General features: G+C 38.5%; 2 protein-coding genes across 6 annotated transcripts in view; both read right to left on the minus strand.

The window, feature by feature from the left end:
- Nucleotides 1-24,069, minus strand: part of LOC149218442 (NAC domain-containing protein 54-like) — a 257,913-nt gene extending 233,844 nt beyond the window's left edge. Inside the window, exons 1-3 of one of the 5 annotated variants that reach the window (XM_089384037.1) lie at nt 23,734-24,051; nt 21,827-22,104; nt 21,171-21,317 (exon numbers count right to left, since the gene is read on the minus strand). In XM_089384037.1, the coding sequence (XP_089240163.1) occupies nt 21,171-21,317; nt 21,827-22,104; nt 23,734-23,896 (588 nt within the window). In that variant the 5' untranslated portion in view covers nt 23,897-24,051. Of the gene's footprint in view, nt 1-21,170; nt 21,318-21,826; nt 22,105-23,733 lie in introns of all 5 variants that reach the window. The other 4 variants (XM_089384033.1, XM_089384034.1, XM_089384035.1 and 1 more) reach the window with 4 other exon arrangements.
- Nucleotides 13,966-21,164, minus strand: LOC149218445 (uncharacterized). Its single transcript, XM_089384038.1, has 2 exons — nt 14,442-21,164; nt 13,966-14,347 (listed from the first exon to the last, which is right to left on the minus strand). Exons 1-2 carry the CDS (start codon nt 14,842-14,844, stop codon nt 14,079-14,081), a joined length of 672 nt encoding a protein of 223 aa, XP_089240164.1. The 5' UTR covers nt 14,845-21,164; the 3' UTR covers nt 13,966-14,078.
- Nucleotides 24,070-24,784: the final 715 nt, after the last annotated feature.

Below are 24,784 nucleotides of genomic sequence, written 5' to 3' on the forward strand. Positions count from 1 at the left end.
TCAGAGTTGTAGCCAGAAGATGCCTGAACATGCCTTCAGTTGGCAATCTGGGACACTTCCTCTAGCAGAAGACTTCAGCTTCTTGCCAGTTTCGGAAGCATTCCAGGAACAAAATTGAGGACACTTCCTCTAGCAGAAGACTCCAGCGTCTTGCCAGTTTTGGAAGAGTTCCAGGAATTGCATTAAGCATTCCAGAGTTGTTGGTCATCCTTAAACCATCACAGATTGAGAACACTTCCTCTAGCAGAAAACTACAGTTTCTTGCCAGTTTTGGAAGAGTTCCGGGAACTGCACTAAGCGTTCCAGTGTTGGTGGTCATCCTTAAACCACCGCCCTTTTTTACCAACATTTCATAGAGCACATTCAGCCTAGTGCTGCCATGCATTTTTTGCACATTTTGTATTACAGCGCTTTTCTTGGACTCATACATAACCCTTCGGATTAAGGGGGGGAATGTTGGACACCTAATCCTAAAGGGTTAGTGTGGAATTCGAATGGACAAAAGCAGTCCAAGAGACCTTGGGATCTGAATCCCAAGAGTCAGATATTGTACTATAAATGTAAATCAATTGTTAATAAAAAGAGTACTCACTGATTTATCTTTCCTTGTGTTTTCCTATCCATGTGAGTTTAACATTATCAATCGAAGTTCTTCATGGTTTGTAATTTCCAATGGAATATGCCTTCCAGGTGATTTAACAATGGAATGGATGAAAATAAGGGTTGTTTTACCAATGTATTTATTGTTGTAAATAGGAGTTTCCAAGTCTGGGTTATGCATGATAAGATTGCCCCGGAATGAATAGGAGTTTTTAGATTTGGGTTATGCATGATAAGATTGCCCTAGAGGACTTAAATTTATCAAAACACTTTGGTATCTTTTCTCTTGGATTTGCCTAGATGTTTGGCATGGTTGAGGATTGAAATATTGTCCACTTTTGTCATTGTTTTTTCATAGCATACCTAACGATGAAAATTCAAAAGGTTAAGATCCAAGAAACCTCTTCTTAAGAGGTGAAATATATGTTTTGCATTATTTTCCATATTTTATAATTTTTTGCATGTTATCAAAGCATTTCACAATTTCTACACCTTTCAAACTCTATCGCAACTCTTTTAGAGCCCATGAACCCTAACATTCGCTTCATGAATGAAGATGATTCTTTCATCGTCTTCTATAGGTTTATAGGTCTAATTTTGACTTGGGTCCACATTCACCATTGCATAGGTCAACTTGCCACTTGTCATTTTTCCAATTTGTCAAAGTAGGCATTTGATCTTTGTTTATAGGCTTGGACCATGTTAACCATGCCATGTCGCTTTCTAATGGAAAAAGAGCTCCTCTAAATATGTAGAGCATGCCTTGGACAAAGTATCGTTGCCCTAAAGGTTGAAACAAAGGTTCCTAAGACAAGAGGAAATCAAGTCTAAGGACTCTTATATTAACTACTCATGACACCACCAATAAAATGCAGCATTCAAAATTAGGACAAGGTGATTTAATTAGAGCAATTTCCAGATTTTAGCATATGAAGTTTCTAAGACAATTTGTAATGTTTAACAAGTCAATATTAGTCAAAGAGGGAACACCAGTCACTACAAAAGAAAAGAAAACTATGGTTCTTACAAAAACTTGCACAAAAGATGATATATTTCAGTAATAAAACGGGTAATTATGTTGCATGGGGACCCGTCCCCACCAAAATTCATGGAGTTTCCTACGTCTCGACAATCCAGGTACTTTGGAACTTGTTGGAAACTTCCCCAATTAGCAGGGGACTCCATCGAGGACTTGGGTACTTTTCAAGTTACTTTAGGACGTCCCCCGATATCAAGCACATTAAACTTAAAAAAAAAAAATTGAATTAAAAGAATAAATTTTAAAACCTAAGTTCTAAACTTTAAAGTCAAAACATTAAAAAACAAATTTTGTAACCTAAACCCTATCACAACCTAAACCTATTGACTAAACTAAACCTATCGCATATACACACTAAACTAAACCTATCACATACTACACACTACACTACACGACAACGGTGAAGGTAAACATTGTTATAGAGACACGACAGCGAAGGTAAACACAAGCTGCGAAGGTTGCATGTAAACACTAAGCTCGAGTGAAGGTTGCAGGGAAACACAAGTTCCGAGGGTTGCAGGTAAGAATCAAACGAAGTCTGATACAGCGGGCAAAGGTAAACATTGAATAGAGAACTCCATTCACAACGACAAAGGTAATCAGAGCCAAGAGAAGTCGAGCGATGGTTGTAGGTGAGGTAAGAGTCGAACGATGGGGCAAAATTTGACTCATAATTTGGGATTTATAATTAAATTTTAATGACTTATTCATGTTTATAGTTTACAGTCACTATACTCCATGAATTAATTTGCGTTCAATTTCAACTTGTCTCTTTCTCCATGTCTGTGACAAACCTTTTCTTAGTGTGAATCTCTGAAATTTCCCCATGCCATAATCACCATGACTTTAATACCATGTTAAATATGTGCAAGAAACAAGCAGGAGAGACTAGATGATATATCAGTGTGCTACTAAATTACTAGTGGTGTTGTCTATATCCATAGCAAGTTCCATTATTCATTTTAGGAACCAGTCAACTAATTCCCTAGATACATTAACATAAACATCTTTTATTATATATAATTTATTTCACTTTATGACATTATTACTTTTGTACATAACATTTGTTACTCTTGAAATAAACATTACAATGGCTGACTCATCTTTAGCGCTTAATTTTATAAGGTAAATAAACGGTATGGTAATACTCTTTGTGCTCTGTAAATAATAATGATTCTGAATGATTGTAATATACATTACACTGATGACAAGTCCCGCAAGGTTCTTAATTTCTGGACTCTTAATTTGGGATTTATAATTAAATTTTAATGACTTGTTCATGTTTCTCGTTTTATTATATTTTACTTTTAGACTTTAAAGGTTAGTTGCTACTTAAATTTTGAAATGATTCATCATGCATCATAGAATGATTATGTAGATAGTAGTAGATTGTAGGTTGTAGTAGACTAATAGTACTTCTTAAGTTCTTGACAATGGACAACGATGACAAGATTTGTTTTTGTGATGCACAATGATGATTAGACAATATTAGACTTTAGTATTTTATCTTGTAATTTGAATTTCAAAATTAGTAATAGTTCTATTTTTTATATTTTAATTTATCATTCATGCTTATGTTGAATTACTAAATTTTATTTTATTTTTTATTTTTTAATAAATATAAAAAATAGTTGCCGCACTTGTCATCCCCAACCTGTCATCCCCTGAAAATTTGGTGGTGGGCTCTAGCCATCCCAGAAACTCATCCCCCTATACCCCCCTGCTAACTATCCCCACAACCAGTGCAACATAAAAATAAAACAACCCTTTAACAATTGCCAATGAAAACTAGGGTTGAGAATAAGAATTAAACTAGGGTTTAACTAGCACACTAAATCTGAAAATTAAGTGGCATATAACAGCCCTAAAATGCAAGAAGTCCAGCCCTAACAAGGCTGCCAAATAAATCAGCAATGCATAATACGATGATAATATTTTATTTTTTTAAGCATACAAATGCTCAAAAACTCTAGGCATCTAGCTATTCTATTGTTGAAAATGAATATATAGCTGTTATAAATCCTAACTAGTGCCTACTTATTTTTGAAGCATATTGGGTCAACTAAGGACTCCTTTGGGAGAAAGTAAGAAGATCTAGGGTGATATCAGGGGCTGACCACTACTCATAAAATTAAAATATTTATCAAACCCAAGCTATGAACATCCATGGAAATTTTGCAAGATCATCCAATGAAACTATCTCCATAAGACATCATTGTACTCATCCTTCCATAACCTTTGAGAATAAGAGAAAAATATTAAAATCATTTATCAAACCCTAGCTATGAACAACCATAGACATCTTGCAACGTCATCCACTAAGTACCATCTCCATAAGATGTCGCTCTGGTCATCCCTCCATAGCCTTTTAGAATAAGAGAAAAATAGACATCTAGTGATATTTCTCCACAAGTAGCGATGACATACAAGTGAGAAATGCTCCTCTTACTTATATGAGAGATCTAACACTTGCTCATCCACCAAAAACCCTAAAGACATAAAATAATGCATTTATCTCTTACAAGCCAAAGAGATAAGGCAACGATACTCACAATATCCATGATACAGAGGTGGATACGTCTCAAGACCCCCAACAACACCTCATAAAAGAAAAAATAATGCTCAAAATATCAATTTGTCCTCCACAAATGTGTGCTCTAAGGCCATATGTGTTAGATAAATGCATGCTTTTTGGTTAGGATAATTTTAGTAGACCAAAATCCATAGGTTACATGCTATATCTTTGAAATATTTTGGTTACTATACCTACTATTGAAATCTGCTCTGCTTTTAGCATTGTTTTTTACGCAGGACAGCAGACAATTCAAGAACACCTCCACCCCATTGACTTCATACAAGGCACTGGACATAAACAAGAGTTTCGGGGAAATATTGAGGGACTCCTCCCTTGGCTGTTTAGGAGGTGTTGGGCCTAAATAGTGGGGACTCGAGCCAAGGTGATAATGGGTCCTTGCCTGGTGTGTGCCCATCTTAGTGAGGCTGCCAAGGCCTTAGCAGTGCTACTAAAAAGATTGGTAACAAGTTGTTCAATAGGATCCCTCCCAATGGTCAACTTAAACAAATGTATGTCAAGCATTTTAGAGGGAAAACTTATCAACGCAAATCCAAAGAAACATCCTATATGAACCCAAACCTAGAATAAACTCCTAGTCAATCATCCGGTCAAACATCCTTTTCGTCTAAAAAGGTAGTGTACCCTCACAAATTTTTAGAGTCCACTGAATTAGATGTAGATCTCTTTGAACGGGAAAATAATGCTAAAGTGCCTATCCCTTTGATGAAGTTGTCAAGATCCCTACCTTTAGAAGTCAAATAGGGAAGGCTTTAGGTTTTGAAGAGCCAAGAGTCCAGGAAGCGATTCGGAGTAACACTATTTGTATGAATCAAAGTGAGGATCCCCCTATGTTTCTAACATTTGTCATGTTAAACCTAGCAATGATCCCTTAAACAAGCCATTCCTAGTGTCATTAATCGTAACTAATTGGATCCTTCATAATTGCATGATGGATTCAAGGGCTACAATACATGTCATGAGCTTACAAGTGGCTAAGAAGATGGGACGTGAGATTTACGACCCTAGAATAATATCTATGATTTTGACTCTTGTGAGATCCCATCCATCAGGTTGATTAAGGATTTGCAAGTTCACCTCACAACATAATGTATTCTTGAGTATGGACATAGTCGTGTTGGATTTGCCTCCCACTTGGGGAATGTTGTTATCATGAAAGTGGATGCTAGATGTACGTGGTGCAATTCAAATGTCTTGCATCACGCTACCCACCCATGAGGGTGAGTCTGTTAGGCTATACAAGGAATCCTATAGAATGAGCTATGTAGAACATCCTAGAAATCTTAACAATCAAGTTAAGATCATAGAAGAAAGTATGGGATCTTACATGGTCATGGCCGCTGAAATTCTTCAACCAAAAGGGGTTATGGAGGATGAGTTTTGATTGTGCATCCTCAAAGTATAAACAAGCAATCATGGGGGTCATAGGTGTCTTTGATGCATTTGGGATAGAAACGATACCAAGGTCTATGAATGTTATTGCCAATTCATTAGTTGTAACCTTGCTCAGAATTAGAGATAGGTGTTAGAATTGAGATACTTTACAAACCCTCAATTTCAGAAAATGTTGCGAACTGGCAAGTTTTTAACGACAATGATCAAATTGTCAGGTTTCTCAAGAGCACTGATGAATTCGAGGGAGATGAGCCTTATTTGATGGAAGAACATTCTATAGAACTTTTACCCTCTAAGAAGATTCCCTCGGGTTTAATACCTTTAGAAGCATATTTCAACCGAGATAATGCTTTCTGTTACACAAAAATATCGTCACTATGATTATTTACAGTCAGTATGGGTCTATCATCACTTGTACTGTCCTCCTAAGCAAGTCTAAGACCTCAGCTCTTCAAATCAAGCTTTGGAAATGGGAGAAAGACATTAAAAATCAATGTAACTCTGGTTCCGCACTTTCTCTCATGGTCACCTGCGGTCCCGTACCTTCTGTGTACAAACGCTGCGTACCTACCCGCTCTGTCCCTAACGATGTAGGTGCGGACCCTTGTGAAAGTCAAAAGGCGCAAGTTTTATCTTAAAAAAACTCACTTTGGGTTAATTCTAGAGTTTTCTAGAAGGAATTTTGACGTGGATTGTTCGCTCTGAGGTGGTTCATGCATCCCAAAAGAGAAGGAGTTAATCCCTTGACTAAAGGAGCTATCCCTTTGAAGGAGGGCTTTATCCCTTTGAAGGAGGACCTAGTAACTTCCCTCCATTGCACTATAAATACAGGCATTGGGGTGAGGACTAGAGAGGTTAGAAGCTGAACATTTTGAGGGTAAATGCTGGTGAAATTAAGACTCTTTGGTTGAGCTTGAGAGGAGATATCACATACCTCTTGGTTCCATTGGAGAGTGAGTGAAACTTGTCAAAGTATAGGAGACATCTTGTTGGACCCTGGGAGGAGCTTGTACAGCGTCAAGGCAAAGGTTGTAAAGTTCTTCTTCTTTTGAATTAATACAATCAAACTCATTTTTCTCAACAAGTATCTTATGTTATTTGTTTCATGGACTCCTTGACTTTCATGTTAAAATGTTTTATGCAATTGGCTTTTCAGGTGCTATTTAATTTGTTCGCCTTGTTTGTGTTTGCAGATTCGCAAAAAGGAGCTCATTTGGATCAAAGGAGCGAGGGCATCCACAAGCTTCCGTTGGACCAAAGGTAAGCCCTAAAAACACTTGTTTGCTATTGTTTATCAAAGCATATTTAGAGAAAGATAGTGTCTGGTTGGTTTGCTTGTCATTAGGTCTTCTTTAGATTCTAGGAAGGTCTATCTTGTCCGCAAGATCGACTCATTCTGTGCGACAAAATGGCGACCATACTGGGGAATTCAAAATTATTGGAGATACTCTTTATCGCCGTGGGGCGGACTCTATTTTTCGACGTTGCTTAACTCACGAAGAGACTGAAAGGGTTCTAAATGACTGTCACTCTGGAGCATGTGGCGGTCATATGTCTGGGTATGCCACAGCCCAAAAGATATTGTGCGCTAGCTATTTCTGATCGTCCTTGTTTAAAGATTGTATTACGGCGGTCCGAAAATGCCACAACTGCCAGATTTTTTATCGTAAGATGCGCGCTCCACCTGCTCCTCTCCACCCTATAATTGTCATTGGTCCTTTTGCCAAATGGGGTATCGATTTTATTACATGTAACCCTCACTCGGCCGGGGGGCATGCGTATATCATCCTTGCGGTAGATTATTTTACTAAGTGGGCCGAGGCGATGCCTACATTCGAGGCAGACGGCAAGACAGCTGCAATTTTCGTGTTCAATCATATAATTGCTAGGTTTGGTGTCCCACAAGCGATAATCACTGATCATGGGCGTCATTTTCGAAACGTTATGATGACCGAACTTACAGGCCAGCTTGGTTTACGTCACGATAGTTCAACTCTTTATTATCCACAAGCGAATGGTCTGGTTGAGTCCATCAACAAAGTTTTAGTTATCATGATCCGACGAATCATTAGGATTCATCGGTCGAATTGGCACAACATGCTATTTTCAGCGCTTTGGGCATACCGAACTTCAGTAAAAACCAATGTTACCAGACTCGGAATCGGCAATAAATCGGCGAGGCAAAAGAGCGAAGAGTTTTAATCGGATCGGGAAAAAATCGGCAAATTCATTAAATAAAAATATACACATATATTGAATTAAAAAAACCATTTTTCATTAATATTGGGTAAAGGTATGTCCAAACAATGCATAATATCAATAGATGTCCAAAATATCGTGAATAAATAAGTATCTCATATATGTTATGAGTCCACACATGATCCAAAGCACCGAGTCTTGAGTCCTTAGAAGCATATGCTTCTAAAAGTTTACAAAAAAGTTAAAAACTGCATACTAATCAGAAAAAAATCAGCAACTAAGAGTCTAAGACTCTTAAGAGTGAGAACTAGAAGCGATTCCTCCCACTCCTTCGCTTGCTTGACTCTCAAAGTTCTCCAAGTCATGAAGGCTGAAAAGAGGAGGCTCATCTAATTGAACCCATTCTGCCGCATTTGTAGCTTGCAAATCTAACTCTTCAAGGTCGATTGGTGAATGATCAATACCTGTCATTATCATGAGACATTGAAATGTGAATTAAAATTTCACTTTGAAGTTTGAACTTTAAACTTTTAAAGTACGAACTAGATTATGAAACATTCAAATTCAAGCTCTCGAATCTCGCCTTGTATTTGTTTGTTGCGAAGTCGTAGATTGTAATGGACAAATACAAGGTCATTCAAGCGCTTTTGTGTCAATCGGTTGCGCTTCTTAGAATGTATTTTCTCAAACATGCTCCAGTTGCGTTCACAACCTGAAGCACTGCATGCTTGGTTTAAGATTCGAATGGCAAATCTCTTCAAATCTGGCGTATCACTACCAAAGTTTTGCCACCAAAGACCTAGCAAGTGGTAAGGGTTTGTGAGTAGAAGACTAGAAGTACCAAATTAGTAAATAGTAAAAACTTAAAAAGAAAAGAAAATTTAATAAAACATTTAACATAAAAAATAAAGTTTAAACAAATTTAATGAATTGATGAAGCCTTCAAGCTGGGTACCTGGCAACATCTTTGACCTTTGTCTTATAGCACTGGTATAGGCAAACAATTTAGATGGTGCCCTATAATCTTGTAGTTGGGAAAAGACACGACTTTGTTGTTCTGGATCAGGTAAGCACCTTTCCAAGCATGTCATAAGTCCTCTGCCAACCTCCCCATCCTCATTAAATTTGCTCTTATCATAAAAATATTGTGGGTTTAAGAAGTACCCAGCAACATGTAAGGGGGAATGCAATTGCCTATCCCAACGTGCATCTATAATGTCCCAAAGAGGCATATACTTTGTCTCATCATCCCCATATCTTCTTTTGATGGCCTCCTTTGCGAGATCCATCGCCTCATAAATGTAACCCATAGCGGGTTTGTCACCATCAACCATCCTGAAAGTTCAAGCATTCAAATTTAAAGAAATATGAAACATTGTAAATAAAAAGAAGCTTGAAATGAAATTTAAAAAATGAAAAAGTTAAAAGACTAAAAGTACATGAGAACTCTAACAAGGGACTCCGTCACAGCAATAATCTCTTCAGCATCTTTCCAGAAGCCATCATTAAACACAAGTGCAACAATTTCGATGCCTTCAGGGGTCTTGGAATGTTTAGATCCCATCCACTCAGGTCCCAAGAACATCCTCTTCAGATTTATCTTTTGCTCAACCACAGATTGCAAAGATATGAAATTTGTTGCAAATCTAGTCACTGCAGGTCGAACAATTTCTTTACCTTCAGTGTATATTCTCATAGTGTTTAGGACAATAGTGTGGTTGTATAGGTATTTGGTTATGGATTTTGCCTTCTCCACAACCTCATGTATCCAATGAAGCTTACCAATGTCCTCAAGCATTAAATCTATGCAATGGGCATCACAAGAGGTCCAAAAAATAGTGGGGTGCCTCATCTCAAAAAGTCTACCAGCAGCCATATAATTCGCTGCATTATCGGTGACAATTTGTACAACATTTTCTTCTCCCACTTCTTGAACGACTTCCTCCATCATTTCACAGATAAGTTGGGCAGTCTTAACCTTATCTGAAGCATCCACTGACTTGAGAAACATTGTGCCTGCGGGACAAGATACAAGGAAATTTATTAAAGTTCTATTCCTCTGATATGTCCATCCATCACTCATGATGGTGCACCCTGTTTCTACCCATGATGAACGAAACTCAGCTAGCACAAGCATGACATCTTCAACACTCTCTAACAACATATTTGTCCTAAGGCTCTCTGATGTAGGGGCTTTGAACCCTGGACCTGCAGCAGCAATTGCATCAATCATAGCTTGCCAATAAGGACTTCTGGCACAGTGGAAAGGTATGTCAGAATAGTACCAAAAGTTAGCAATGGCCTTCCTTACTTGACTATGGATATTTTTTTTCCAACTAGTGCCATCCAAGGTAGGTTGGGAACCGGTTTTTGTGCGGGGAGCAAAAAAGGTGTTTATGTTTCCACCTCCACTGTTGAAGGAAGGAGTTGCTGTTGAAGGACTGCCATGGCTTTGAGTTTGACTTGGCCTTGGAGGCATGTGTGGAAAACTTGGGAACGGCATTGAGGATTCAACAAATTGAGGTGACATGTGGCTAGTGGCAGAAAAAGTATCAACTCCAACATTTCCTATTTCAGCATTTTGCTTTGCTTTCTTGGCATTATGCTGCTCTAACATATCAAGGGCCAAGGCTGCTTGGTATTGGACATTCTCGTCAACTTTGCCGCAAATACCTATATCATGGCCAGGTATTTTTGCAAGGTGGAACTTGAATCTATAAATGCCTCCACTGCATTCCTTTTTGCAAAATTTACAAAGGAGCAAGGGTTTTCCGGGAATCTTGTCACAATAAGCCCAAGCAAAGTCCCGCTCTCTCGGCATTGTTGTTGCTTTGAACTTGTGTTTAATTTGTGGCTTCTGTTAAGATTTGGAGTCTGGCTTCTATTTAATTTGTGGCTCCTGTGAAAGACAACAAAAAATCAAATTTAAAAATTATCCAAAAATTTAAAATATGCTAGAAATTTAAAAAATTAAATGAAGACAGAACCCCTCTTTTTCCTTTCTGCTGGACCAATGCCATCAATTTGGTCTGCCCCCAAAAGAAAACACAGGGATTGATGCTTCCAGTTCCTGCCATCAGGTAACGTCCAAAGAAAATTACAGCATATCCAAGTGTTGTTACCTTTGGGCAGCCATCTCTCTATCATAAGGCACATACAGTTTTGGAAGAAATTAGACTAATCAGTAATCAGTGATCACCCATACCTCTAGCTTTGACATATGGACAAAACACTCATATCTGTAACTCTGACTGGGTAGTATGGGTAGAGCATTGGTTCATCTGTATATGGATCAAATTCTCATACATTTCACTCCTCTGGTGTGAACCAAGATAGTCATGAAAGAAGCCTTGTACAGTATTCAGGTTTTGCTGGTAGAAATATGGTCTCTGTTGAATTAGCAGTGTATGGATCTGGTGTTAGGGAGGCCCATTAACATGTTGTCTTGCAGGAACTAGGGAGACCATTGAAACAAGCAGCGAAAACCAATGTGGAAAAAGTCGAAGTCGGGATTAAATCGGCAAGGGTCCAAAAGTTGAAAAAGTCGTTAAAGTCTGGAGTTTTTCGAAAAAGTCGGCAAAAAGTCGGCAAAATTAAAAAAAAATACAAAAATATTCATTTTTAAAAAAATCCAGACTTTTTCAATAAAATCCCGATTTTTTCAATAAAATCCCGATTTTTTCAAACAAAAAAAAAAAATCATTAAAAAAATACCACGATTTTTTGGAAAAAGTCCCGATTTAATCCCGACTTTTTCGATTTAATCCCGATTTTTTCGACTGGGAAAATATCGGCCGATTTAATCGGCCAGCCAAAAAAATCGAAAAATTAGGATTTAATCCCGACTTTTTCCACACTGGCGAAAACACATTAATCTTTAGGAAAGCACATTGATGTTACTAATGGACCAAGGATTAAAAATTTAAAACAGAAACTGCTGACAAACCAACCTGTCTTGATTTTGTAATGGAGAATGGGAATCTCAGTACTACTGACATCTATAGTTATAACTTAGACCTATAACCCTTGCATATCCACCATTTACTAATTCCAACCACTCCATGTTACCAAATCACATAAAACGCTAAGCCGAGGCATCAAGCACCACACCTAATCAAAACAGAGGATTTAGTCAAAGTTGCCAATCCCTACAAAAAAAAAAGCATATGCTTCTATTGGGAAAGCATTTATGCCTTGGAGCTGTAGATTACTTATGTCAAATTACACATTTGTAATTTACGTCGCAATATGCTCGGCAAGCGTTGTATATCTCTCCAGTTTGCAACATTGTAGATTACATATGTCGAATATGATTTGAGAAATGCATGGAGCTTGGTTAGTGTAAATAAAACCCGAGCTTAGACAGGTTTCAGTACATTATACGTGATTACTTGGCCTGAATCAAACCTGAGCTTAGACCCATTTCAATACTTCATACGTGGTTAGACAGGTTTCGTAGTGTTTCGAAAGGTGCACAGGTCCAGAGTTTTCTGTTTTTGTTTTTGACGAGTAAGACGCGGTTCATGACAGGAGGCATAACCAATCACAATGGCAATAAAAGGCTTGATATAGGAAACCCGAAACAGTCCTTTGAAGCTCGCTGAACAAAAGATAAGTGCTAAGTTGCTAACTGCTACCTCTTTGTTACGTCAAGGCTGGCCGCTGAAGGCTCACGCAGGCTCTGCGGCTTCGAATGCTGCTCTGTGGCGCTGCGGTGTCGAGTCTGTTGACTGAAGACTGCGGACTCGGGACTGTGCTATCAGTATCACTCTGCCTCTGCGCTATCAACTAATGAAACACGCACCAGTATCACCGTTAAACAATTCACGACGCATGTTATAAACGCAAACCAGAACCGAAAACCCTATGTGAAATTGGCGGGACTCGCTAAAAAATCGCAGAGTCGCGTAAATCGCAGGAATCGCGAGTCAAACTCGCGTTGACCACGAGTTAAACTCGGTCAACGCGAGTTGACTCGCCGAGTTTCAAGTCGGAACTTTTTGCCGCCGAGCTGATTCATACTCGCGATTAATCGCCAGAATCGGCGATTCCTGTTTCACTGGTAAAAACATCAACAGGGTTCACTCCTTTCCATCTAGTCTATGGTTTGGAAGTTGTGTTACCCATTGAGTGCGAAATCCCGTCACTGCAAATGACCATCGAGTTACTTCCAGCTACTTCCGAAGAGGAAAAGCGTTTGTTATACTTAGCTCAATTAGATGAGAATCGACGTGATGCTGCATTGGCAATCGAGACTCACGCAAAACGTATGAAAGCTCAGTATGATCGGAATGTGACCCCTCGAAATTTTTCGGAAGAAGACCTAGTGTTATTGTATGATCAAGCTAATGATAAATTAGGCGCTGGGAAATTCGTTCCTATGTGGCATGGTCCCTATATTGTTAAGCGAAAGCTAGCAAAAGGGGCCTATGTATTGGTAGACTTTGATGGGGACTCTTTGGGTAAACCCAAAAATAGCCTGTACTTGAAGAGGTATTATGCTTAAAAGAATGGGGTATGGAGATTTTTAGTTAGGATCGTTTTTTCTTTCTAGCTGGTGTGTTTTAGTTTTAAAAAGTGTGCTTAGCTTAGAGAGTGTTTTTTCATCATTATTCCTGCTTATCTTGGTTTTACTCTTGATATTGCAGATGTCGATGCCTCTCCAAACATACATTGGATTTGTTGATGGTGCTTGTCGTAATACACGGAACATCTCTTCCGCAACTTGGGTTATCTATTCGCCCTCTGACGAGTTAGTTTCTATGCATGGGGTAAGCCTCGATCAAACAACATTGCAGAGTACAGTGCAGTGATTGAGTTATTGTCTGAATCTATTTCATTTGGGATTCGGAGTTTGATAGTGAGGTTAGATTCTGAACTCGTTGTATTACAGCTTAATAGAGTGTATGCCATTAGAAATCTAGTGTTATTAAGATTAGTTTTGAGAATGCGTCTCTTGGAACGTGAGTTTGATTACATTGAATATCAGCATATTCCAAGGTCTTTAAATACATTAGCAGATGCAATTGCTTCTCGAATGTTAAATAGACATTTGCAATAATCATACATGTAAATTTAAAACCATTCCATAACATGATTTACAAGATAAGCTGGTAATAGTGATATATATATATGAGTGTGTCAAAAAATACATCGTCTTCGATCATAGGTTAAAAAACACCTTATGATTGGCAAAAATGATAAGTACAAAAAGCAAAATGTCACATGTGCCCACAATAGGCGATCATCCTATCAGTGGTGATGATCTCTATAAGAAACCACTACACGGGCCACCTTGTAAAGGAACCTCCTAAAAGGTCCCGAGACTCCAATCACATAGCGCTGAAGTCGACGAGGAATGTCGTCTATAGTGGTCTCAGGAATATCTCCTATCAAGCGCTCGAGATGACCCTCCAACTCGGCCAAAACCTCTACCGATTCGTCCTGTGGGGCTAGCGCGAGTGCAACTGGTTGCCTCCTCTCGAAAGGCCGGAGAGCGGCTGGTCGCTGTGGACCCACATCTGCATTTGAAATTTTTACTATCAGTTTTGAGATGATGGAAAAATAATAAAAAAAATATAAAAAAAAAATAGGAAAAGTTGAAAAGGATTTTACGTGACTCGTCCCACTGCTCTCCTGGTGGAAGAGCCATGTCTGGGTCACCACGAAAATCTATCCCAGCATAAGGGAAGTCCTGAATGGAAAAGACCTGGTTTTCCAACCATTGGAAATACTCAGGTTTGAACCGAGCAACTTCTGTCCTCTCGTCCGGGTGACGGGCCATGACTGTGACCCATCGCATCAGTTTGGGCTCTCGAGGAAGCTCAGCTCCAACAGTAAGGTGTTGTGGGATCAGCATAGGAACCCTCTCCAGGCCAAAACTCACGACCAAAGCCCCATAACCAAAGGTCTTTAGTCGTCCGCTTTTGGCCCTGGTCAGTTGGCCTTTCACATTGGCCAACACAGCATTGCACCAGTTGAAGATGGTGCCTCGAAAGCAATCAACTGCCATACGCATCTAGGATCCGGTGGCAATATGTAATGCGGCAGCTCCGCAAAGTCTGGTGACAGTAAACGCAATCACCATGAGCTCAGGACGGGATATAGTCTTTATGTCTATCCCTTTGTCTCTAGCCTGGCTGTTGCAGTACTCTAGCCGGAGGCTATCGACAGACTGGCCACCTGGCCTAGTCAAGTCTTCGCCTTTCTTAGGCAAACCAGTCAAGAAATAAATGTCCGCCGGCTCGATTTCGAGCCGATGGCCGCCAATGAAAAAGCACTGGTCCTGTATGCTCCATCTGTCAACCAGCCACTGCAAGAAATCCCCCTGAGCCCTCATGCCAGGAATGGTCCAGAATTTGTACAGTCTGCACGCCCTCAAAGCATCAAGTGAAGGCTGATGATTCCATGCGGCAGCATCCACGTCCTCATGCTCTCGTTCGCGCCAATCTAGCATGATGTACTCTCTGCATCAAGTATAAAAATTAATTAAATTGCTAGAAAATATTTTGATTGGTCCGTTTTTTAGAATCTTTGGGTTCAAAACCCTTGCAGCGGGGTACGCACCCTCCGAGTTAGACACAGTGCGGGGTCTGCACTTTGTCTACACGGAAGTTGCGGACCCCCGCGCGCGGGTTTTGCGCCTAAAAACCCTCCCAAAAAATGGAATTAAGGACTAAATCAAAAAACTAAACGGTTGAAAATGAAGAGTAGGATGATGTGGATTACCTGGAGAAGACGGCGCTCGATTCCGACGGTTGGATTTTCCACAATCTTCACGGGAAGTTTTCTAAGCAAAAGCACTATTTTCTCACCCAAACTCAAACGGTAAAAATGAATCGACAAAGACCCTTTTTATAAGTTTTTTGAGTAAATAAATTGCAAATTTGTTTATGTTTCACTTTAAAAAGGTATTTTGTGACATTTTTATCCATTTCAAACAGGTATGAGTAATGTTTGTGTTTTTGTGCAGAATAAAGGATTATTCAGGCGAAATATATCATTTTCAACGAAAAAACAAGTAGAGTCATCTTTAAGCCCTTTTCTGACTCCTAAAATATGAAAGGATTGCCGAGCGTTTCTTTTACACTCGTTAAAACGGAATTAAAAGACAGTCCACTTACAGCCCTTTTCCGACCGTAAAAACATGAAAAGATTGCCGGATTTTTGTCGTTTCAAATTCGATATTGGTTATAAAACGACGTGCCATTGATCGTTTTTTTACTTTTTCGGGTCAAGGGCACTAATAACGAAAAGTACTCCTTGGTCGTAAAAGATCAAGCGGTTCTCTCAAGTATTATTTTATACTTTTTCGGGCTTGGGAGACACAAATTTACGAAAAAGGTCAACCCTGGAGTCTTCTTAAGTTTTTTCAGACTCTCTAAAATTGAAAAACGTCGAGTTTCTCCTATACTGGATTCGTTAAAATTTCACAGTAAAGGACTTGTTCAAATACAAACAGGAACGAACCACTCCTTCTTAGGGTTCGAATCTAAACTAAGTTGGACTCATCCGAATGATGAGCTTATAATCAAGCAAATGTTATCCTCCTCAAAGCTTGTCAAAAATAAAGAGGTACTTGCCAGAAATGGTGGGGGAAAAGGGAGAAAATGAGTCTGTTTGTCATACTTTGTAACCACTCTTGAACACGACACTTTCATTCACCTGGGTTGGGAAATCCTTTGCCTAACAGTTGGTCAAACCACATTGAAAGTCTTCAGCCGGTTTCTGGGTATTAACTTTGGGTCAATTGTTACCAAGCCATCTGTCGTGTCGTTATGTGTTCAAGAGGTCACTGCCAATAAGCCATTCATCTGCAAAATATCTGTCATCCATCTTGACCATCCCTGAGTCAGTCCTTGCAACTAAATTTCTTCAACTTGATCTATGATTTTCGTGTTGTGGGCTTGCCTACGACAGATCGCTTTCTATCGACATCAGCTCATTATCTAGAAAGATGGTCTAGGAATCGTCAGTACCTTGAGATCTGCATGTCTCAATGGCAGGTTTCTCGCCTTTGACGACAGTTTACATCATTGACTTTCGATCGAAGGATTCCGTGATATGTTCGACATCAACACATTTATTCACATCTCATGGATTGTACTGGGTACTTTGAGAGCCATTGATATCACTGGTGGTTTCTCTCACACTTGTTAACAGTTTACATCATTCACTGGTAATCAAGTGGTTTCTACCATGTTCGACATCAACACATTTATTCGCATGGATAGAATCGTACTATTTCGGGAAGTAGAAATGAAGACCCTAGATCTAGTTTCCACCATCCAGGCTGCAAGGAATTTTGTATTCATGATATTGTGGACTATTCATAAACAGATGGCTGCGTCCATACTGTGTTCACATGAGTCTATACTTGTGATGTCTTACAAGATCATTCCTATATCAGAGCAGTAGATAGTTTTCTAGTTAGTTTTGATCTGAGTATGGGAATGCCTACCTCAGCGATGATATGATCTCATATATATATCTTGCATTGAATGTTTTTACAGGTTCCGACCGGGCTCTCCACAAGATGATCCTCGAAATGATAAAGTACTTCACTCTTACTATATGATAAATGAAATCCTCATCTACTACAGACTTCGCACTTTAGGGGGCAATCTGTTACACAAAAATATCGTCACTATGATTATTTAAAGTCAGTATGGGTCTATCATCACTTGTATTGTCCTCCTAAGCAAGTCTAAGACCTCAGCTCTTCAAATCAAGCTTTGGAAATGGGAGAAAGACATTAAAAATCAATGTAACTCTGGTTCCGCACTTTCTCTCATGGTCACCTGCGGTCCCACACCTTCTGTGTACAAAAGCTGCGTACCTACCCGCTCTGTCCCTAACGGTGTAGGTGCGGACCCCTGTGAAAGTCAAAAGGCGCAAGTTTTATCTTAAAAAAACTCACTTTGGGTTAATTCTAGAGTTTTCTAGAAGGAATTTTGACGTGGATTGTTCGCTCTGAGGTGGTTCATGCATCCCAAAAGAGAAGGAGTTAATCCCTTGACTAAAGGAGCTATCCCTTTGAAGGAGGACTTTATCCCTTTGAAGGAGGACCTAGTAACTTCCCTCCATTGCACTATAAATACAGGCATTGGGGTGAGGACTAGAGAGGTTAGAAGCTGAACATTTTGAGGGTAAATGCTGGTGAAATTAAGACTCTTTGGTTGAGCTTGAGAGGAGAGATCACATACCTCTTGGTTCCATTGGAGAGTGAGTGAAACTTGTCAAAGTAGAGGAGACATCTTGTTGGACCCTGGGAGGAGCTTGTACAGCGTCAAGGCAAAGGTTGTAAAGTTCTTCTTCTTTTGAATTAATACAATCAAACTCATTTTTCTCAACAAGTATCTTATGTTATTTGTTTCATGGACTCCTTGACTTTCATGTTAAATATGTTTTATGCAATTGGATTTTCAAGTGCTATTTAATTTGTTTGCCTTGTTTGTGTTTGCAGATTCGCGAAAAGGAGCTCATTTGGATCAAAGGAGCGAGGGCATCCACAAGCTTGCGTTGGACCAAAGGTAAGCCCTAAAAACACTCGTTTGCTATTGTTTATCAAAGCATATTTAGAGAAAGATAGTGTCTGGTTGGTTTGCTTGTCATTAGGTCTTCTTTAGATTCTAGGAAGGTCTATCTTGTCCACAAGATCGACTCATTCCGTGCGACAAAATATACGTCGAAAAATAGAGTCTGCCCCACGGCCCCTCTTTGGGATAGAAACGATACCAAGGTCTATGAATGTTATTGCCAATTCATTAGTTGTAACCTTGCTCAGAATTAGAGATAGGTGGTAGAATTGAGATACTTTACAAACCCTCAATTTCAGACAATGTTGCGAACTGGCAAGTTTTTGACGACAATGATCAAATTGTCAAGTTTCTCAAGAGCACTGATGAATTCGAGGGAGATGAGCCTTATTTGATGGAAGAACATTCTATAGAACTTTTACCCTCTAAGAAGATTCCCTCGGGTTTAATACCTTTAGAAGCATATTTCAACCGAGATAATGCTTTCAAAGGATGAACCAACTCGATCATCCTAGAAAAATATGAAGAGATCAACGTAGGGACTAAGGTTGATTGGTAGTCACATCATTCCTAAAGAAAGGAGTAAGATTAAGAAATTAGTGATGGATTTTAAGGATGTGTTTCCTTGGTCATATGATGACATGAATGCATATAAAGATGATGTCATACAACACACAATCCCTTTAGTCGAAGGTGCCAAGCCTTTCAGGAAAAAGCTTAGGCAGATCAAAATAAAGCTTATTGTTAAACAAGAACTTGAGAAGCTGTTGAGTGTGAGAATCATTGCTCGATCTAGACATACCACTTGACTTTCAAACCTCGTGATAATGATAAAGAAGTTAGGACAAATCCACTTGTGTGTGGGTTTCATAAACCTAAATGTAGCCTTCATCAAAGACAACTACCCATTGCCCAACATGGAAATGTTGTAGTAACTTAAGTAAGCACCGATTCTAGAGAAACGACCAAGCAAAGAGGGAAAAACCCTACTAAGGCACAACCCTCTTCAACCACACAAACCCATTGAAGTTCCTCCTTGACACACAAAAGACATGAAAACATTAAAATCCAAGGATAGAGTAATGAAAGACAATCACCATTTAGCTATTCAAACACCTAAAGCTACAGCAGCAATCACCCCCAATACAACCCAAAAAGTTAAGAAAATGAAAAAATTGTTAAATGGTGTCAGATCCTATGTCACAGTAAATATTAATAGGCGACTAGGAATAATTAAGGAAGCAATGGAAATTTATTTATACTTAAGAAATTTGTCTCAGAGAATTGCTTCAGTCTTTTAGCACTTTGAAGAAATATTTGGAGTGATTAACAATTCATTGAAAACGATTTAATGAACTTTATTAGTAGAACCAATACTCTTGGTGATTTCCAAAAGAACCAACAAGGCCTTCCATCAGCAAAGATAATCAAGTAGATCAAAGTCGATTGGCATGCAAGGATTAAAATGCTAGAAGATATTATTTTTGAATGTTCAAGTATTGATGACTGTAGGAGAAATAATTTCTTTTCAAGGCTTTAAAAGTTGTCAATGAATTACAAGGGCCAAAAATGTTTAGAGATTCTATGAATCAGAACACGTTGCAAGAAGAGTTGAATATTATTAAAGCATCATGGGAGTCATGTCTTTTGGGACATGGCCTTTCATAATTAATTATACTTCTTAATCATTATTTTTCATTATTATTTATATAATAATGAAAAATCATTATTTATTTAATCATTATTTTTCATTATTATGTTCATAACATAAATGAAAAGAGGAGTATCATTTCTATAAAAACACAAAGGGAACCTGAACAAGGCCTTAGGAGGTTGACTCTTTTCCTTGAGAGGAGAAGACATCAACACTAGGGTCAATAGCCAAATTTTTAGGTGCAAGTATGCACATGGGTATGGGTGAAAAAATGCTAATTTTGAAATCAAGGTGTGTTGAGTTACCTTATAATATGAGTTGTAAAACCAAACTTATACCATCAAACATCCACAGTTTGCAAAACTCATGAGAAGGGTACACAATTATGGGAAGTAAGAATCTTGGGAGAGTTTGTAAGTGTACAGTGTATGTTTTGGCACTAGACACACTAGTTGGATCTCTATAACATATTGCCAGGCGATAGAAAATAAAAATCCCATGAAATATATCGACTAGCCCTCTATATCAGCTAGTTGGACATGAAATATGTAGGTTAGACTATTAGAATTTGGGATAACTTCATAGGCAAATTCATATAATAGATTGCAAGGCAAAGAAATGCAAATTAGACCTAAATCGGACCTTAAATCAGATAATTGGGCATGAAGGACACAGACCTTAAAAATGAGAATATTAGGCAATGTATTAGACAATACTAACCATAGTTTTGAATTGTTTTGAGGGAACATCCCTTTAGTTTGATCAAGGGCACCTCCCCACATAAAGAACGTGAGAAGGCATCCCCCAAGATGGGGGAGATAATGAGTACATGTCTCTGCAACAGGAAGATGCAGGGCACATCTCCTAGTGTTGGAGATGAATCCCCTAGCAACAAACTATCTATGTGTTTAAGATTAACCTGTCTTCTTTCAAAGGATTCAAACCCTTTGATTTAAAACCTAGCTCAAAAAGTCTAAACGTACAATATCAAATCAGAAAACAAACAGGGAACTCAAACTTCATAAAGAAAAAAAGCTAACCAAAAGATTGAGAAGTTACAGCAAGAAGAGAAAATGAAGAGAACTAAAAGCTTGACACAAAAGAAGCAGCATTGTCATAAGAGGAATCATGCCAAAGCTAAAACAACAATACCTGTGCAAACAAGTTGCCCCGAATCAAGTCATCGGTATGAGAGAGCACAGACTGAGAGGCCATCATTGCGAGATAAGAAAAACAAGAAAGTTCAAGTGGAATGAAACACCTAGCAAAGAGATAAAGTGTTGTCCTATGCAAAAAACACTGAAAACATGGAGATTAGGTGTCACTCTGTTGCTGCAAATTTGAAAAATAAAAATTAAAGATGGCATTGCCCTCAACTCCTTTTAATGTTGTTCCCATTCCTTCAAACATTGTTCCCTTAGCTTTGCTAATTTAACGCTTTACATTTCTCGAAAACCCTAATACCTTCCATTTGATTTCAGATTGGATGGCAATATATAAGAGAATTTTCATAAGTGTACATGCCATATCTAATTGTCAGTCACAGTTACAACTTACACCTATCATACTAGTCAACCATTTAATTTTCTTAAATCCAGTTCCATAAAACTCAAATGGGACTTTTCTAGCTCATTCATTATATTTTAGCCTTGAAGTAAATATCTTCAAAACAAAAGAGGTTCATGTATGTGCATGTGTCTCTATCTATGCATATGAATATTGATGATGTTTTTGATATGATGGTATCCAAACAAATACATTTCACTTACAAACAGCATCCCAAAGAATGAATAATTCATAAATAATACCTGCAAACAAGGTCCTGCCTCACATTCATTTTCCTCAAGACGATATTCATGCATTACCCAATCAGTTCGTTCACATTCTGGAGCCCGGCCTCTATAGAAAACTAGAGTCTTTTTTTTTCCTACTGTACTTGCTCGAGAGCAAACTTTACGATCCCTTCCAGTGGCTTTCCAATACCCAGCTTCAGTAGCCCTATTAGTGCGTGAACCATTTGGATACTTCTTATCACGAGGACTAAAGAAATACCACTCCATATGACGGCTGGGCAGGAAGGATTTTTCTGCCAAATTGCAAAAGATTCAAGGGTAAGTCATTCTACTCATTGCTGAATTTTACTTACCATATAGTCAGGTCCAGGAACATGTGCAACATCATGTTCTTAACACCAAAATTTAATTTACAGGAAAGATTCGTCTGCAAAACACACAAGCGCATTTCAATTATGAAACATTATGTATATTGAGTTTAGTTCGAAGAAAAGAGGTGTCAACGGTCAACCTATGCAAAGCCAATTTTTTTAACACCAAAATTTACTTTACAGGCATAATCCGTGCAGAATTGCACAAGGTTCATTTCGATCACGAGTCCTTGTCCACTAATTACTGAATTGCAGTTAACATGATAATCGTCTAGTTAACGTGAAAATCTTTGGGAAACTATGCAGTATTAAATCATCATGTGTCTTCTTACCATAATTTTTACACTTTTGCAAACCCAACTGAGAAAATCCAGATCATCCCATTAACTATTGTTACTGAAAAACTGAACATAACTGTTCCGGGAAAATTGATAAGCTGCATCAGTCCACTGTCATTAATAATTATTATCGATATACATATTCTAAGCTAAGAAGCTGTGAAAATAATACTTACTGAATGTTATGCCATAATATTTCAACCGCCGGTGGGAATAAACAAATATTTCTTTGGAGTAATACTACCGACATCTATTTTAATGTACCTAACATAGTTATTACTAAAAAATCCAAGAGCCACTGTGGTGGAATGTTCTAGTTTAATTACTTTAACACAACCTACGATAACCAAAAAGTTACTCTCTATATTTAGTAAATTCGAATTTAGTATTGGAAGCACTAGGAATCAGTAAGCCCTTGCATTTACTATTAATCAAAATTGACTTTAAAAGTTCAGTTGTATTCTCTAATTGAAATTTTCATTAATATAACCAGGTTTGGCAATCTGCAAGCCATTGAATCCTTGAATGTCCCCTTCTTGGAACCTACTTAACAGAGCCACCTGTTCCGATTCAAAGTCATCTTCTTGAAAATGTTTCACCCTATCGGCATTCTATGTAAACAGTTAAACAAAATGGGGCCGCCATTCAATGTACTCACATTGAAATTACTTCTAACATAACCACCCAAGGAATCTGATGGACTAATTCTGTGAGCTACTATCCAAAGATAGATAGGTTAGAAGACTTGCGAATAACGGATGCCTCCGACAATCCAATACAGTAATTCAGTAACATCGACTCTGTTCAAACGACCTGCTGTTATAACCTATGTTACTATAACCTGCAGTTACATTCTCAGTAACTAAAACCTAGAGTTACGAGGGTTTAAGTTGGTGAGTGAAATTCATTAACAGGTAGGTTATTACTGAAATCTACTTTAACATGACCTGCGAACAGGAACCAGAAATGCAACCCATGGACCATCATTTTACAAAAGACCGCAGTTACCGCCATCATCTCAGCTCGCAATTCCACTTAAAAGTCTACCATATGCTAACCCCCAATTAATGGGTCAAAATGTAAGTCTAAAATTTCGTTACAGCCGCCATGAGAACTAATGCCTAAGAGAAATTACTTCAAAAGCATAATCAAGTCACTACTACTTAACGAGATCCCATGAATCTGTGAACCAGGAAAATAAAATTGAAGTTACCAGGCAAATCCCAGGGCTCGTTTCTGTAAAGGTCGACCTCGGGAATAACTTCGAGCTCTGCTTCTTTAAGGGCATGATTGAGTTTGCCCTTCAGATAGCAGGAGATAAGTTCTTCGTCCGTGGGATGGAACCTGAAACCTGGAGGTAAAGCTAATGTTCCCATGGGCAAAGAAAGGAGTATCGAATCCCCTTCCACCCGTCTTCCTTTCTCCCCTTTCTTTCGCTGTTGATAATTTATCTGCAGTCTTTCTGTGCTGGTGGCCGATGGTGCCTCAGCCCACCTATTTGTATGTCTCTCCGCCAAGCCCAACCGACCCATATTGCGGCAGATATTTTGCGCACACATGTCGCTCTTTAGTGATTACTGGGATGTTTTTTTAACATTGATGATTTAATGATTAAGAGTGAGTCTAGATGTTCTGTATTGATTAAGGACAAGCTTATTAAGTAAGAGTCTAGATGCTCTCTATTGATTAAGGACAAGCTAAATTTTTTTAGAGTCACTTAATCTTTGAGCCTAATGAAAAGAGGTTAAGCATACCTAATCTTTGAGCCTAATGAAAAGAGGTTAAGCATGTCGTTTCATGGAATCATGGTGAGGGAAGAATTATGGTGAGGGAGTTATGTGCCTACTTCAATCACTTGGTCTACTCTTACTACCATATGAACAAGTGTTATATGAAATGAATTATGATTTATTAGGTATGTGGTATTGATAAGTCATGGTATTGCCCTATTTACAGATTAGAATATCCATGATAAAGTGGGGCGAATTTATATGGTTAAGAAACTTGTTGCATGTTTTTTTAAATTGTTAATATGTTCAACTATATTCATGATAAAGTGTAGGAATTTATAGGGTAAGTTCCTCAGACAGAACACCAAAGGACACCACTCACAAACAAATGGCAGATCAATACACCAGTACTTTTGACGTGTTTAAAACCCTCAAAGAGGGAAACAGTCCACGGCTTGAGCCAACGCGGCCACTTCAGGCAATTTATTAATAAAAGAATGAAAATTTACATAAGCTTCTCTCATGCACGGTTAA

This window comes from Pinus tabuliformis, chromosome Q (assembly GCF_031772625.1).
Source record: "Pinus tabuliformis cultivar Carrire ecotype Pingquan chromosome Q, CPIR1, whole genome shotgun sequence".
In the NCBI taxonomy this organism is placed as follows: domain Eukaryota; kingdom Viridiplantae; phylum Streptophyta; class Pinopsida; order Pinales; family Pinaceae; genus Pinus; species Pinus tabuliformis.

Bases quoted from the DNA above. Each gene is read 5' to 3' on its own strand.
- LOC149218445 (XM_089384038.1), bottom strand. From the start codon at position 14,844: ATGCGTATGGCAGTTGATTGCTTTCGAGGCACCATCTTCAACTGGTGC. The intron at 14,348-14,441 runs GTAAAATCCTTT...TTTCAAATGCAG, and splicing joins AGAGCAGTGGGACGAGTCAC to ATGTGGGTCCACAGCGACCA.